Raw genomic sequence first — 17,441 nt, 5'->3', positions numbered from 1 at the left:
CTAGATAAAGCATAAGGTGAATAGAATTGGTCCAAGCACTGAGCTTTGTGGAACACCATGGCTAACTTTAGCGTGCCTGGAGGATTAATCGTTAACATTAACAAATTGAGATTGATCAGATAAATAGGACTTAAACCAGCTTGGTGCGATTCCTTTAATGCCAACTAAATGTTCCAATCTCTGTAACAGGATGGTATGGTCAATAGTGTAGAATGCAGCACTCAGATCTAGTAAGACAAGTACGGAGATCAGTCCTTTGTCTGAAGCAGTTAGAAGGTCGTTAGTCATTTTCACCAGTGCCGTCTCTGTGCTATGATGCATTCTAAATCCTCAAATAAACTACTGCTATGTAGAAAGTCACACAACTGATTAATGACTACCTTCTCAAGGATCTTGGAGAGAAAGGGAAGATTTGAAATAGGTTTATAGTTGACTAAGACCTAAGGATCAAGGGTGGGTTTTTTCAGAAGAGGTTTTATCACAGCTACTTTAAATGACTGCGGTACATAACCTGTTAATAAAGTAATATTGATCTACTAATGAAGTGTTAACCACAGGTACACCACAAACACCACTGTGTAAAAATACTCGGAAGTCCTGCATTGTTATTTAATTCAATAACAAAAGTATTAGCATTAAAAAAGTACAAAAGTAAGAGAACTCATTCATCAGAATGACCCATTTCAGAATTACTATTGGATTAGTTATGCATTAACATGTTCAACACATTAATATTGCAGCTGGTAAAGGTGGAGCTCATCTTAATTACCTTATACACTATTGGGTAACTAATCTATAATAATGTATTAGTTTATTTGTATTTGGTAATAATCTACATAAGAAACTGTAAATGTAATGCATTACTACTAACTACGCACGGGAACTAACGCCCCCTCACATCGGACAAAGTAGCCTACCTTGGTTTCCACATTACCGCAGTGGTAGAAGAAGTAAAAAGTATTCAAACATTGCAGGTCAACCAGCTTGACTGACTCAATTGTGTAGAGAGAAAAAAATCACAGGATGCCATATTTTGCTTTCTCATTACAGACACACAAACACACAAGTAGCCTACATTAGCTGGAATGCGCTGACACTGCTGTAATACATTTATTTTTGTATTAATCTCATCTATAAAGTAACGGATATAGAAATGAAATTGATCAGTCCATCATCAAATCAATTTTATTTCTATGGTAACGACTCATTTTTCGTTCTTTTATTTTGATAGGTCCTACCGGAAGTGTCCTCACATTTGAGAGAACTGCAGCTAACTGGTGGACGTAAATGGACAGGTTAACGTTAGGTAGTTTGGAGCTGGTTTGGAGCTTTTACCTCCCCCTGTGTGTCGCTGTGAGCAGTGATGGAGCAGTAATAGGTAAGACCGGACGGACTTTTAACATTTTATTTAACCTGTCAAAGTGACGGTGTGACGTCTTCTTTGCATAAACACCGTCCATGCTAACTAACGTTTGCTACCTTGCTAACTGCAATTATAATGGCAGCGAGACACCGAGACGCTTCATTAGAACGGAGAGGGAGGGGGAATCATCACACACAGGACACGACAGGTTATTAACTCAGGTCTTTCAATTATGATCCTTGTATGTATAAACGTTATGTGGCAAAACAGTCTAAACGTTTATTGTATGACGCACGCACATCTAACATGACCACATTTATATAATCTGACAACAACATCTGAACAAGATCACTGGTGGCAGAAGTAACGTTACTCAGATCTTATATCTATTCCCAGTGTAGAAATACTATGTTACGAGTAAAAGTCTTGCATTAAAATCTCAATTAAGTAAAAGTAAATAAGTATTGGCATCAAAATATACTTACGATATTCCCCATTTCTATTAATAATAAAATATATTTACCAGCCGCGACAGCGACGCTGGTTTTGTTTTGTTTTGTTTTGTGTGTGTGTGTGTGTGTGTGTGTGTGTGTGTGTGTGTGTGTGTGTGTGTGTGTCATCATCATGGCAAAATGGTGCCCTGGACACACGTACTGTATGGTCCATAACTGCATGTAAAATAGTGGATGTAGCATCTATGACGTCACCCATTGGTTTTTGGACTGCCATTTTAATAGTGTGTTCTGCTGTATTTTGTGCATACAAACAGTGTAACAACATGTCAACAGATGTACATTGGACAGTAGTGTGTGTGTGTGTGTGTGTGTGTGTGTGTGTGTGTGTGTGTGTGTGTGACTGATTTAGTGAGACACAATTAAAGGACAAATCCGGTGCAAAATGACCCTAGGGGTTAATAACACAATGGGTACCGAGGTGACCGTTCTCTGGGATATGTTTTCATGCTAATCGAATGTGACCAGTTTTAGCGCAAACCGCTAATTAGCTTACTGTACGTACACACCGCCACCGACTTGAGCTGCAAAGAAGGTCAAGGACGCTTGCCAAAAAGTACGGGGAAGCTGTTTGACGCTTTGGCCGCTCTGACGTAGTAGCATTCTATGTTCGATCATGGAAAAAGCACAAGCAGCCACTGCACGGCCAATACATTGACAGTAGAAACCTTTTATAAATTACATATATAATGACAGAATTTGTATTGGTTGTTGGTCGCAGTTGTTAGCAGTTAGCTCGCTCGTTAGCCGCTGAACCGCAGCAGAATGCAGGCAGAGCGAGCAGCCGCCAGCTGTTGATCCGTGCAGGACTTCACCGTGAGCGGCCTGTTTAGAGACGATGTGACCGGCAGGTAACGTTAACGGGTCTCTATACGCAAACAACGTCATATCATAAATGATAGGGAACCCAGCAACGGCGATGATGAGCTTTTCCTCCTTTTTCTCTAAACTTATGTTTTGGTAGGAACCAAAGTTTACATCTTATGTTTCTCTGGAATCAGCCAGCGCGAAGGACGTCTATATTCCGATTGGTTGCCGCTGCTTGCCGCTGAACCGCGTCATAGTTCATTACCATAAAGTTGATCTACTTTCAACTTTCTGATTGACGCTCTGGTCGCTCAAAACGCCCAAAACGCGACGCCGACAGATTTGACGCTCCTTGCAGCTGAGAGAAGCAGCTTCCATTGAAAATGAATGACTTCCGGTATCTTTAGAAGCTCAAGTCGGCGGCGGTGTGTACATACAGTTATAACGCTAGTCGTCATGGCACGCAAAAGTAAAAAGAAATCGCTATTTCTATACCACTAACAAGGCTCAAAATAGCACCACACTTCCACGGTAGCATAATGAGGGTCCCTACTACCGACGACTAGCGTTATAAGTAGGGATGCACCGATGCATCAGCTGAACATCGGTAACGGGCGATATTTGCCTCGTTAACTGCCATCGGCCATCGGGGAATAAAAATGACATTCGCCGATGATTATATGTGTCATGAACGCTGTGCTCAGGAGAAACTTTTTTTCCCTCTTTTTATTTGGGCGGGGGGAGAGACCGAGATGGAAGAGGGCACCCGCGCACTCTCCTCAGTAACTTAGATTAAACAAAGAAGATGGCGGTCGTGTGGCAATATTTTACAGTTTCAGAGAAAGATCAGCGTTTTGCAGTTTGCAATATGTGTTCCATTGAAATTTCAAGAGGGGGCGCTGTTAGAAAGTCATTTAACACAACAAATCTCATTGGACATTTGAGAAGCAGGCACGAGGCGGTGTACGGCGATTACCTGCAAGCTGACCAAAAACGGAAAAATGAAGCCGCCAAGAAAGCGCAAACCCCCGGTAAGACTCAGATGTCAATTGACACGCCGTTTGAGAAAGCCAAACAGCTGCCTCCAGACAGCGCCAAAGCGAAACAAATAACAAACAAGGTGATGGAGTTCATCGCTTTAGATGACCAGCCTTTCTCTGTAGTGGAGGACGTGGGTTTTCGGAGTCTAATGAAGTTTATGGAGCCACGCTACACGCTGCCGAGCCGGCGTCACTTTGCCGAGGTAATTTATTTATTTTAATAACATAATTTATTTATTTCACTTGTTTTTGCATTTACACTTGATGTATTTTTTTTTTATTTATCAGAAAAATATTTTTTATTGGGCCATGAAAATAATCTCATTGATTAAGTTTTTGTTTATCAGGCTAAAACCACTCAAATAATTTTGTTGGGCAATGTACTGAAATAATCTTTTCATTGATTAGTTAGCAGTCAAAGGTTTTTGAATGTTATTTTTCAGAAAAGAACTTGTCATTAATAAGGTTATAACTAATGTCAACCAGAAAGTGACATTAAAGGTTGTTTTTGTTTCATAAATTGGTCTGATTGAATTTGTGCTCATTCTAGGATAGTGTGATCAAGAGCCGAAAGACTTGTATGTTTCCGTGGCACAAAAGAAGGAATAAATAACAAAAAGAAAAAACATCGGCATCGGCCAAGTTGTTATGTTAAACATCGGTATCGGCCCAGAATTTCCCAATCGGTGCATCCCTAGTTATAAGCTAATTAGCGGTTTGCGCTAAAACTGGTCACATTCGATTAGCATGAAAACGTATCCTAGAGAACGGTCGACTCGGTACCCATTGTGTTATTAACCTCTAGGTTCATTTTGCGCCGGATTTGTCCTTTAAGACAGAAGTGCTAATAAACTGTATATTACTACAGTGTTCACTACTGTTGATGCATGGAGCAGCCGTCTTGGATTTTGAGGTTGGGGTACTGTGAGGTTCTCCAACTTTCCGAACGAGTCGGAAATCCGACTTCAAAGTTGTAGATTTTCAAACCTTTGGAAGCCAGTCATCCGGTGGGATTTATCGGCGGGGAAATGTGGACCTCTGGGTACTGCCACCATTTATCTGCATGTAACTTTACGGCAGTACAGAAAATCTGCAAACTTTCCCGCTAGCAGTAGCTAGCTAGCTTGGTTGGCATAATGCTGAACAAGATATTTTTAGGTGGCCAAATGTTCCAATTAACTCTGATGAAGTGAAAACATACAGTGAGATGGTCAACGTTTAAGATTAAAACACAGACAAAACCCAGAAACAAGTTCAAAGCTATTGTATACAGTGCCATGGTTAGCATGCTAAGCCTCTGTCCTGATTGACAGGTCGGCGTGTAGCCACGCCCCTAAAGCATCCCCTGCTTTATCGTCATTTTAAATTAATGGAACCATAATTAACTAAATGAACATCATGCTGTATTTAAAAAGACTTGAAAGTAGTGAATCAGGCCATAAACTCATTATGGAAATGTTTATTGAGGTAATAAATCAAGTGAGAAGTAGGGTCATTTTCCCATACACTTCTATAGTATAGTAACCGACTTTTTCTACAACCAATGGAGTTGCTCCCTGCTGGAAATATAGGTTTAAGGTACTTCTGCATTGCTTCACTTTTCAGGCCAGGAAGCTTCAGACATTATTTTTACAGTCTATGAGCAGGTGCTATCACCAAGGCGGATTTGACTACTTTGCCAGTTTATACTTCTGTCAGTCTGTTGCCAGTTTTGGCACTGGGATAGCGTCACAAAGATGCAAGATGCAGTCATGATGAAACATTACAGGCGAGTAGTTAAGATCCCAATGAAGGTCGAGTGTAGGGTTGAGTACTGTTCACATTTTTACCGATACCGGTAAAAATTACCCAACGGTACATTTATTTGGTACTCTGTAATAACAAAAAAATAATTTAATTTGTAAAAATAATTCCAACCTATTTATCCTATTTATTTAGAACATTTTGTTAATTTTAGAACATTTTACACACCACACAAAATAAAACACCTCCCTCTCCCCTCCCAAACCCGTCCCTCCAATCTATTAAATCAAATAATTATTCACTTCTTACACTACACTGTCACTTTTATTCTTGTATTTGTATGTTATTTAATTTTAGCCTGTTTTTATTTTCTATCTCTTTGCAATTTCTGTTTATTGTTTAACGTAAAACACTTTGAATTGCCTTTTTGCTGAAATGTGCTATAGAAATTTGCCTTGCCTTACAACCTCCAGCCTGTCAGTCTGTCACCAGGGAATAGAGAACACTGCTGTGAGTTTCTGTCTCAGAGCAAGAGTAGTTAACTGCACCGCGACCGCTTTTGCCTCACCATTAGGGGTGGGAATCTCTTGGCACCTCACGATTAGATTCCAATTCAGAGGCCAACGATTCGATTCTAAACCGATTATCGTTGCAACAATTTCCGTGTGTGATTTAAAAAAAAATATACATATAAATAAAAGCGTTTGCTAATCACTTCCTAGACAAAGCAGCTAGACAAAGCTTAGATTTTGACATATACAATATTTGTCACACACAAGTTTTAATGAAATGTTTTGTCTACTGAGGTTTTTGTTTGGTAGTCGTTCCATGCTTAAGCCTTAAATGTGCTTGTGGAAGTCACCTTCTCTCCCAGTAATCTTCCATGTCAGAGGCTCAGTCATGTTTAAAGGTGGATAATTGGCTTCTTAGAACATGAAACATGACGTGGTCATATGTAATGTGATAAAGTAGATGAACAGCCTATATGTGTTTTGCCTAATTATTTTATGTATGTCTTATTAGATCATGTGTGTATATATATATATACAAAAAAATGTTTTTCCTTTTGGCCATTTTTGTGTGTTTTTTTCTGCCTAAACTCTAAGTTGTTGTCCATTATCCCATCCTCTTTCAGTCACTCTGTTTTCTGATTTGTACTTGTCTGGAGACAGTAACTTTTAAATAAAAATCAACACATAAAAAAAAAAAAAAATCTTAAATAAAATAATCGATTATTAACTTATCAGAATCGATAATCGAATCGTTCTAGAGAGAATCGCGATGCATCTAAGAATCGATTATTTTTCCCACCCCTACTCACCATTAGGCTATATGACATTGCAGCGAACGCTGTCTGCATGACGTTTTGAAAAGTGTAACCACAATTCACACTGTGACTTAAACAAACTGCAGAGGCAACGTAATTTCGCTCCGTCTGCACCACACCTCTGCTAGTGTATCGGAGCCACGCTCTCTGTCACACATGAAGAGAGGATGGATGAGTGAATCAGTTTCAGTCAGTACCCAAAAAAGTGCTCAGTCCGGTACCCATCCCTGGTCGAGTGTGTATAAGTGAAGCCAAAACATCTGGTTTGCCCCCTAGTGACTCGCTGCAGTGTAGGTCAAAAACCATGCCGCCTCCGTGTTAGCGGATGGGACGTTGGCCAAATAAAAAATTCAAAATACACATCAATTACTGTATATTTTTTCCAAAGATTTTTTGTCATTTGAGGTAGTTCTTATTACTAGTCGCTAGTCTTGCATTGCCAGACCTTACTCCACAGCACTGGAGTAAGGTCTGGCTCTACCACACATACATTCAAGGATAGGAAAAAAAAACCCGCTCTAGGTTGTTTGCATTTAGCTGGATACATGGTTAAACATAATTTGCTATTACCAGTGTATCGCTGTGTGTAACGTTACTTAATCCACAGCAATCCTGCCACAATCGGTCCCAAAACATCCCAGTTGGATAGAAAATGCCGTAACTTTAAACACATTCCTTGTAAATCTTTACAATCATTCCCATAAAGAACCAAGCAGGCCTGCCTTGTTGTACGATCCAAATTTTCTTCAAAACTTGCCATTTTTAGCATGTAGCTTGCTAGCTCAAAGATTGTAGTTGTTTCCGCCAACAATCCAGACTATTATCACGCTGATCTTTGTTCAAGTGTTCATTTATCTGATAATGTTTGGTTTTTATTAGTTATTTAACGCTTTAAGAATTGTGTGAAACATCATGATTGACAGCTGTTATTGACTCGCGATTCGTCCGTAGGGTGTATGTGTGGAATTGCCATATTAGTCCACCGCCCGCTCACCACTGGATTATAATTATTGATGCATTAATGTGTTCATCACTTTAATGAAAAATGAAATCGGTAAGTGAAAGTGCCTCAAGTACAGTACTTGAGTAAATGTTTTCCAACCATCAATCCAAAACCCAAGAGATCTAAATCCAGTAACTGTAAGAAACAAAGTCCACACCCCCTCATGTTGTTTATCACTGGCTGGCAGTTTGTGGAAAAAAATCAGGGACACAAGACTAATCAGCCAGATGATGTCTGAACCATGGGAACACAGCATCAGCTGGCCGTTTATCTCCTTGGCAACCATCTAACAAGCAGTTGTTTTTCTTCTTGTTGCAGGTGTTGGTGGAAACAAAGAGAGAGATGGTCTTCTTAACAGTCTGACCTGAAGAAAAACAACAGTCAGTCAGCAGCCCAAAGCTGCAAATGGAGAATGGAGACCTGGGTCACATGGTGTGTGTGTGTGTGTGTGTGTGTGTGTGTGTGTGTGTGTGTGTGTGTGTGTGTGTTATCACGGCAATATGGGGCCCTGGACACACGTACTGTAAGGACCATAGACTGCATGTAAAATAGTGGACGTAGCATCTATGACGTCACCCATTACTTTTTGCACTGCCATTTTAATAAAAGTAAAGTGCGTTCGGTTCCGTCATGTATTTTGTGCATACAAACAGCCTAACAACATGTCCACAGATATAAATTGGACAATAGTGTGCGTATGACTGATTTCCTACCCGATACCAACTTAACAAACTGCTAATACTGGGTAAAGATGTGATCCCAACTCTAACTTAGACCCGCTTAATGAATATACCAATTGCTAAAATTCAGAATTTTATAATGACTTTAACAAGGAAACTGTCGCATCATGGCATATAATGAGCGATAACCAGTAGGCTTGTGCCGATTGGCGATCAATTTGTATATCAACGATCGGAGGAATGATCGGCGATTGGTTTTTCCTACATTAAAGAGATTTTAACTAACTTACTAGCAGAACTGTAACATCTAGACTCTGCGCTCTACTCTTTATTTTCTGGTGGAGTAGTAAGTCCGCCTGCTGAGCCCCGTTAATCAGCACTAGTGACTTTAAAATCCTTAACGTTATTAAAAAAAACAGTTGTCCGTCTCTTTTTCATGAATCTCACACCTGATGGGCTGTGCTTCTTTCGGACAGTCACCTAGCCTCCTTGGCTTCCCGGCTGCTGCCAGGGGACGGGAGCTACATTAGGTCAGCCCGCACCAATTAACGTTACTTGGGGCTAAGATACAGCAGCTTACGTTAACGATCGAGTTTCCCTGTTGCGGAGCTTCGCCTCGCCTCCTACACGACAAATATTTACAGTTAGTTATTACATGTTCAATTATCACATTAGAAGGGAAATAGCTAAATTTGATGCGCAGATCAACAGAGAGCCGGAGAGTGAGTGAAGCTATCGCTAACTTCTAAGAGGAGAGGATTAGCAAGAAAGTCGCTAAAAGGAGATCGCTAAGTGCATGAGTAAACTAGTGTGATTTATAGGTCCCGTGGCATGAAGATTTCACTTTATGAGATTTTTAATATTAATATGAGTTCCCCCAGCCTGCCCATGAGAAAGAGAGAGACATCATGGCTTGCAAACAAGCGTAGCATGGCAGTTGGTCAAGGCCACACCCCCACCCTCCACCTTGCCCCCCCTCTCTCTACCTCAATAGCATTTAAAGCTACAGACACAGAAATGGCACATACTAAGGAAAGCTCATTGTGGGACTGGCTCAAGTGGCTGTAATTCTGCACCAAGGCTGAATTTCGGGAAAGAGACTTCAGATACAGTATTAGGGGGCCACTAAGGCCTATATAAAAGAGACTTCAGATACAGTATTAGGGGACCACTAAGGCCTATATAAAAGAGACTTCAGATACAGTATTAGGGGACCACTAAGGCCTATATAAAAGAGACTTCAGATACAGTATTAGGGGACCACTAAGGCCTATATAAAAGAGACTTCAGATACAGTATTAGGGGGCCACTAAGGCCTATATAAAAGAGACTTCAGATACAGTATTAGGGGACCACTAAGGCCTATATAAAAGAGACTTCAGATACAGTATTAGGGGGCCACTAAGGCCTATATAAAAGAGACTTCAGATACAGTATTAGGGAGCCACTAAGGCCTATATAAAAGAGACTTCAGATACAGTATTAGGGGACCACTAAGGCCTATATAAAAGAGACTTCAGATACAGTATTAGGGGACCACTAAGGCCTATATAAAAGAGACTTCAGATACAGTATTAGGGGGCCACTAAGGCCTATATAAAAGCATCCAAAAAGCAGCATGTCATAGGACCTTTAAATGTAAACTGATAAGCTACTGAAACAAGACACGGAAGCATGTCAGCCAAAAAGGAAGGACAGCCGAGCCGGTGTAGTTTCATAGATGAAAGTGAAAGCCGCTCCGCATATCCATAATATGTCCAATTACATGTTCAGTGTAGCCTGTCAGACTGGCGATCTGGCTATCGGCGATCTCGAGTAACCACAATTGAATGATTTGAAAATATTAGAGATCACCCAAGCCTAATACCCAGTCTGCTGCCCTATAACAATGCAATGTGTCGTCATCGTTTAGTTCAGTCTCAACGGCTCTGGTCATTTAGGGGCTACAAAATGCATTATATCAATGACTGTCCTTGTTTTGAGAAATTCTTCAACAAATTAACAGTTTTGATTTCAAATATGTGGTCGATTTATCGAAATAGTGTCTACTTGAGAATTTGCTACACATTTTGAGATGTAAATATAGGTAGGTTTAAACAAACAAAGGACTCAGGTGTGTTATCACTTCTGCTCTCAGGAGTTTAGACTCCAGACATCAACTAGCCAAGAGCACAAATTCCTTCTTGGTGTACTTAGTAGTGACAAAGGCCTTCGGTGTTGTCTCTGACTGCTGTTCCTGCTCTCTCCAGATGGGGGAGCCCGTGACTCTGAATGTGGGCGGCTGTGTGTACAGTACGTCTCTGTCCACGCTGCAGCGCTATCCAGACTCCATGCTGGGAGCCATGTTCGGAGGAGACCTGCCCACCGTCAGGGACGCAAAAGGAAACTACTTCATCGACCGTGACGGCCTGCTTTTTCGGTGAGCGTCTGTTTATGTGCATGAGTTTGTGTGTCAATGTGGTATAGTCAAGCAGCAACTACCGGGGTTGAAAAATTAAGCCAATGCAGAGTTCATCGAGTGGCCACTTGAGGCAGGCTCCAAAAGGGAGTTAACCCCCAAAGACCCCCATGTAAAAATTCTATATCGACGAGAAAACTATCAAAAAGATAGTTTAGGAAGACAGTAGCTCCCAAGACGGCGGCCGCCTGTATACGAGAACGCGACTGTCTTTATAATCTATCTTTTTAATAAACGGTCTGTACACTTCTCAATGCTTCGGTTAATATTTAGGGACCCTCGTTATGCTACCGTTGAAGTGTGGTGATATTTTGAGCCTTTTTAGTGGTATAAATAGTGATTTGTTTTTACTTTCCCTGTGCCCCGAATACTAGCGTTGTAAGCTAATCAGCGGTCCGCGCTAGCTTGTTTCAAGCTACAAACACATTTGATTAGCATGAAAACATGTCCCAGAGAGCGACAGAGTGGGTACACATCTGTTATTAACCCCTAGGTTCGTTTTGCGCCGGAATTGTCCTTTAACTATAAACTCGCATCGAGCAACATCAACGGCAAGTTTTAAGGAACATATGGATCGTGCAACAAGGCAGGCCTGCTTGGTTACCTTCGGGGAATGATTGTAAAGATGAACAAAAAATATGTTTACGGCATTTGCTCTCTAGCTGGGACGTTTTAGGAACGACTGACGGGGATTTTCTGTGGACAAAATACACACGGTGATACACTGGTAAGAGCAAATGACGATAACCATGTATCCAGCTAATTTAAAGAGCTCACGTTACTGTATTGTGTGAACAGTTAACGTCATTTAATATTGTATGTGGCGTTTTCTTTTGCGGGGTGCAATTGTTCCACTGAAACAAGTTCCTTCCCGAGGCTATTTTGAAGAGCCACGCTCGCTGCGTCTAGAGCTTTGCACTACCCAAGACGATTGGGATTGGTTTAAAGAAATGCAAACAACCTGGAGCGTTTTTTCTCCTATCCAGGAGTGTATGCTCCTGTTGCCAGACATTCCTCCGCAGCGCTGTGAAGATAGGTCTGGCAATGCGAGGACGACCTGGGCTCAACTAGACCCTGGGGTCGTACAGCAGCTCTCTACCTTCCCGTCCTAACTTTAACTGAAAGCAGAGTCTTACAGAATCCCCAGCTCAGCAGTCTGGACTGATCCTGTCTGTTTCTGCTGTTTCAGCTACATCCTCAACTTCCTGAGGACGTCAGAGCTGACTCTGCCGTGCGACTTCAAGGAGACCGAGTTGCTCAGGAAGGAGGCTGACTTCTATCAGATCGAGCCCCTGATCCAGTGCCTGGGAGACCCCAAACCCCTGCTGCCCTACCCCACTGACACTTACGAGGAGGTGGTGGAGCTGTCCAGCACCAGGAAGCTGTCTAAGTACTCCAACCCTGTCGCAGTCATCATCACCCAGCTCACCATCACCACCAAGGTCAGTGGGAACACGTCTGAACATAAAACGTGATTATATGCATTATTATTTCTCTTCTGACCCTCTTGTCTGCTTCTGTCTCTGTTATTTTCCTTGTTCATTCACTACATGTGATTCACACAACTCAGAAAAAAACACTCACTTTCACAACACTTTCTTTCTATTAAACAGTGTTTCCCACAGAATTAGATTCCACTTGTGGTGGTAGCTGACGCTTTCTTAGATTAATTATCAAATAATACTGACGGCGTTGTGTTAAGAACATACAGACTAACTTATCAGAGTTACCTTAAATGCATCAGGTTTGGACAAATTTGTGCAGAGGTGTTCATGTATGTATGCTGCATGCATTGAAACAAAGGAAACGTTGGCACTGAAAAAAAAGATCCACTGAAAAACAAAACGCAGTCATTTTGAGAGAGAGAGCGTTATCTTCATTTCGGCATCTCCTCTATTTCTTCTATGAGCGAATGTGGCAAGCCAGGTAGGTAATCACATAGAGTAAGGCTAAAGTGCAACCGGATACCGTACAAAATCAAACAAATTTCAAAATAAAACACACAGGTTTATGGTGATTTTGGCTGTCTTTCTTCTCAGCTGTGTCTAGGGATGTCACGAGAACCAATACTTGTGATACCTTTTATATTCTAAAATGACAAAACACCGACGATGCCCATTTTTTTTAAGCACCAATGCCAGTGTTAGCATCGGTGCGGCGCCTCTTCCGGACCTGATGGGGGCAGTATACGCCTACAAGTGTTCTAGTCTGACGCTAAATGCTGGAGAAGAAGATGAACGCCGACCAGCACAGAAAAACAGAGCGCCTCATCTCTATGCACGGCTTTACCGTAACGTTACATCTACAGCAACGGCTTTCACGACTTGACCTGGAGCTCCATCTACAGCAACGGCTTTCACGACTTGACCTGGAGCTCCCAATCAGAAAGTAAGTCTGTTTCTCTCTGCCGTTGACTGTCACAGCCTAACGTTAGCTACGATAGCTGACATTTAGCTAACTTTAGTGCTAGTGTGTTTGGGGGACCTCTATAACGTCAGTTAAGTTAACTTTAACCAGCCCGGTTCTACGTGAAAAACCACAACGGCAGAGAGAAACAGACATAACTAAACATGCTTGCTGTCTGGGAGTTCTGGGTGAACTTATTGAAGACGTTACCATACGCTGGCTGTGTAGTGATGCCAGGCATCAGAGCAGCGGGCCGTGGCTCCAGAAGACTGATGTTTTCTCCAGATTACATGTAAATCACGCTCTCCTTGCCCCCTCTACTCAAACAACTCCACTCCACACCAAAACAGTAACGAACAAAAAAACAAAGCTGACACTGAGCATCACATGTTATAAAGAAAGACATGGGATTCGTTGTTTAGTTTTTTACTGTAGTATCGAATTAGGTATTAAGAATTATGAAATATCACTGGTATTGGTATCGAATTTCTAGTAACATCCAGTATCTGTAGTTGCCACTATTGTTGTGTTTTTTGAACAGCCAGGCACACGATCGGACACATATCTACGCTTCATGGCACTTTATGGCGCTCCGCCGGTGGTGTGTTTTTCCGGCGTAATAGTCAAGCTGCGGGCTACCGATAAGATAACCTGTGTCTTTAGCTGCGTGCTACCAGAATGTAAGCTAGGCTGTGTCAGTTTTTTCTTTTTCTTTGAACATGTGCAAGTAGGCCGGGTGTGTAGATTGCTGATGAGGAACAGGTGAGAGCAGTTTCAGGTGATCCTGGATTTCCAACCTTGCACTCGTTGCCCGGCAACAGGAACAAGGTACGTTCAGGAACGTCGCACAAAACACAAAAACAAACCAGACAGACAGGGAAAACATGCTCAAGGGGATGGGTTCATGACAAGGGAAGTATTTCCTCACCACCGTCGCTTGCTCATTGGGGAATGTTGGGTCTCTGTAAATTATAGACTGTGGTCTTGATCTGCTCTATATGAAATGCAGACTGATCTCATGAAGTGGCGGTTGTATGACACGCCAATTCATATGCCATGATTTGCATGTTATAAAGACGCATACTCGCTATTTTGCGTGTTTATCAACGCCGTTTGGCCTCTATTGACTTACAGTACCTTGTGATTGCGTGTGAATTGATGCCGTATAAAAGGCCGAAAATCCGCGTGAGGAGGTTGGTTGGGTTGGCGGATGGGTAAAACACAGAACTTTCACCCAGGAGAGTGGGGATCGCGTCCCGCGTGTGGCGTTTCCTTTGTGTCCCTCATGTGATGTTTCCTTTTCACATTTGTTCTTTTCCCAAACCCAACCCCGTTCTTCTTTTCCTCATCCCAACCGTTTCTTCTTTTCAACCTAAAGTCAACCCCGTTCTTCTTTTCCTAATCCAAACCGTTTTTTATTTTCAACCCAACCCCCACATGCCACGTGGCTTTAGAAAGACGTTGCAGACTGCAGTCAGATGTATACAACGTAGACATACACGCGGACGGCTGAAAATGCGTACAGATAACACGCCTCTTGGCTTTAGGAAAGTGGCGTGCATGTTTACGCAAAGTCATGATGTCATGTTGTGAAATGTGTCCTGAGATAGCTTCTGTTATGATTCGACACTATAAATAAAAATATATGGAAATTGAATTAAGTAATTTTGTGTAGGTGCGGCGCTGTCCATACTGAAACGGAGCAGAGGAGATAAATAGATAAACAGAACACATAACTTAGTTTGTTTTCTTAAGCCTGCTTGCCTTCCGTGGTTGTAAATATAACTTTTGGCCCTTATTCAATTTCCCCCCCATTGTAGCAATCCACAGACAGAAATAGAGCGAGAGAGAGAGAGAGAGAGAGAAACAGCTGTTTCTACGCTCCACCCCTTGCTGAATGAATTCAAAAAATGTTTATCGCTCTTCTAGTGCTACATTATTACGTGAATGTTCTGCACCCTCATATAGCCCGAATAGAATTTGTCAGTCGAAAACAAGCTCCGTAGTTTGAATACTCGACTATTCGGGGGTCCCCTCTAAACGAAACAAGTAAAAAAATATATTAAATAAGTAGTCACACAACTCTCTTCATTTCTTTTTTTTTTTTAGGTCCATGCATTGTTGGAGTCCATCTCCAGTGGTTTCACAAAGTGGAACAAACACATGATGGACACCAGAGACTACCAGGTGTCCTTCACCTTCGGACCATGTGACCACCAACAGGAAGTCAGCCTGCGTGTCCACCTGCTTGACTTCATCTCCAAAGCTGTATGTGGTTTTTATCTCGTCTATGAAATTGTGTAGAAATGATCCTCCTGCTAGAAAACACGGGTCAGATCAGTCGGAGTACTTTAACTTTTGACATCGACACGAAAAAAAGAAAAAAAAAGCATCAACCATTAATGGGTTGTACATGATAGCATTTTTTTTCAGTCATGGCTAATAGCAAAATTAGCATGTGTGTGGTAATATGACTCAGTTTGTCTGTCTCATTATTTTTCAGGGTTTCACGATACGCAACACACGTGTTCACCACATGAGCGAACGGGCCAATGAGAACACGGTCGAACATCATTGGACGTTCTGCCGACGTGCCCGCAAAGTCACAAACTGATGGATGAACTGATGGAGACATTTGTTGAGAGACAGAAGATGGTCAGGGTGTCTGCAGACAGACAGACAGACAGAAAGACAGACAGACAGACACTTATTTGTGGAGGCTTTGTTGTTAGGTGTTAATGTTTTGTACGTGTTGTTTTTGAATCACAAAGAAGTCCTTTTATTTTGGAAAGTAAAGTCATTTTTGGAAAGCGTTTTCTCTCAGCACAAGGTGAGGTTACTGAAGGCTAGCACATTAGCTACATGTAGTACATTATAATTGGACGTTTTGGAATCACATGTTCATCTATCATATATACTGTAGCTGCAATGTTTGGGTACAAGTATGTCCACATACTTTTGGCCACGTACTGTAAGGTAGCTACATATCGGGCATATCAGCAGTATCACAAATCTGTTGTAGTAATTGCAAATTAAACACTCTGGAAAATTGTTATCTCAAGTAATTTCTTTACTCTCAGTTCTGCTTTTATCGACCATTCTCACAGAAATAAATGGACCAGTTTTAGACTAATTTAAAGGTCCCCTGGCATGAAAATGTCACTTTATGAGTTTTTTTTAACATTAATGTGAGTTCCCCCAGCCTGCCTATGGTCCCCCAGTGGCTAGAAATGGCGATAGGTGTAAACCGAGCCCTGGGTATCCTGCTCTGCCTTTGAGAAAATGAAAGTTCAGATGGGCCAATCTGGAATCTCCTCCTTATGACATCATAAGGCGCAAGGTTACCTCCCCTTTCTCTGCTTTGCCCATAGACTGTATATAAGAATGGACCAACAGATCCCGTTGCTCTGGACGGAGACCAGTGAAGGCCTTTAGAAGCACTTTTCCGGTGAGCGCTGAGCGTTACTGCGCAGCCTCCAACTGAGAGAGACGACGTAAATGTGACGTGAGCAACCTGTCTGAAAGTTGTAAGTCTTCTGGTAGCTGTGCCAAGAGAAATCTCAATCATTCCGAATCTTGCAGAGACGGAGAGCGTAGGTATATGTAAGTGGATAACATAGGCACAGGCTAATTATTGCTAACTAAAATGCTAGTTAACATTAGTAATTAAACTTAAACAGCTAATGTAAGTCCAAACTGCCTGCGAGCTTCTCCTGTACTATACGGTAATTCCTCTACTATGCGACAGTAAGTCGCGTGGTTATGACACAATCGTTAGCCTATTTTTATAAAAACGTCTGCTACGGAGCCATAAACGTGAGATACAAGGTAATGGAGCCTTTTATACATTGTCGTGTTTCTTTAGAAATAAACAATGGACAAATAAAGTCTTTAAACGCTTCAGATGTAAAGTTATTTGCTGTCAAAGTGACATCAAAATGAATGGCAGTCAATGGGATGCTAACGTCGGGTGATCGTTTGGTAGCATCAAAATGGCGCCATAGGAGGTTAGAGCTCTGAAGCGAAGCTTACCCCCTTGGCTTTGCCCACCGAGAGAATTTGGCCCGCCCATGAGAAAGAGAGAGACATCATGGGTTTAAAA

At 41.7% G+C, this 17,441-nt stretch overlaps 1 protein-coding gene across 2 annotated transcripts; it reads left to right on the top strand.

Moving 5' to 3' along the window:
• The first annotated feature begins 1,232 nt into the window (after positions 1–1,232).
• Positions 1,233–16,390, top strand: kctd6a (potassium channel tetramerization domain containing 6a). 2 transcript variants are annotated; one of them, XM_031296782.2, is made up of 6 exons: positions 1,233–1,378; positions 8,114–8,227; positions 10,725–10,894; positions 12,123–12,375; positions 15,449–15,607; positions 15,843–16,390. In XM_031296782.2, exons 2-6 carry the CDS (start codon positions 8,201–8,203, stop codon positions 15,951–15,953), a joined length of 720 nt encoding a protein of 239 aa, XP_031152642.1. In that variant the 5' UTR covers positions 1,233–1,378; positions 8,114–8,200; the 3' UTR covers positions 15,954–16,390. The 2 variants fall into 2 exon arrangements, with proteins under 2 accessions (XP_031152642.1, XP_035848815.1); XM_035992922.1 differs by lacking the exon at positions 8,114–8,227 and having other exon boundaries at positions 1,241–1,378; positions 15,843–16,109.
• The last annotated feature ends 1,051 nt before the right edge of the window (positions 16,391–17,441 follow it).

Source organism: Sander lucioperca, chromosome 16 (assembly GCF_008315115.2).
Source record: "Sander lucioperca isolate FBNREF2018 chromosome 16, SLUC_FBN_1.2, whole genome shotgun sequence".
Lineage (NCBI taxonomy): Eukaryota > Metazoa > Chordata > Actinopteri > Perciformes > Percidae > Sander > Sander lucioperca.
This window is presented reverse-complemented; position numbering and strand designations above follow the sequence as displayed.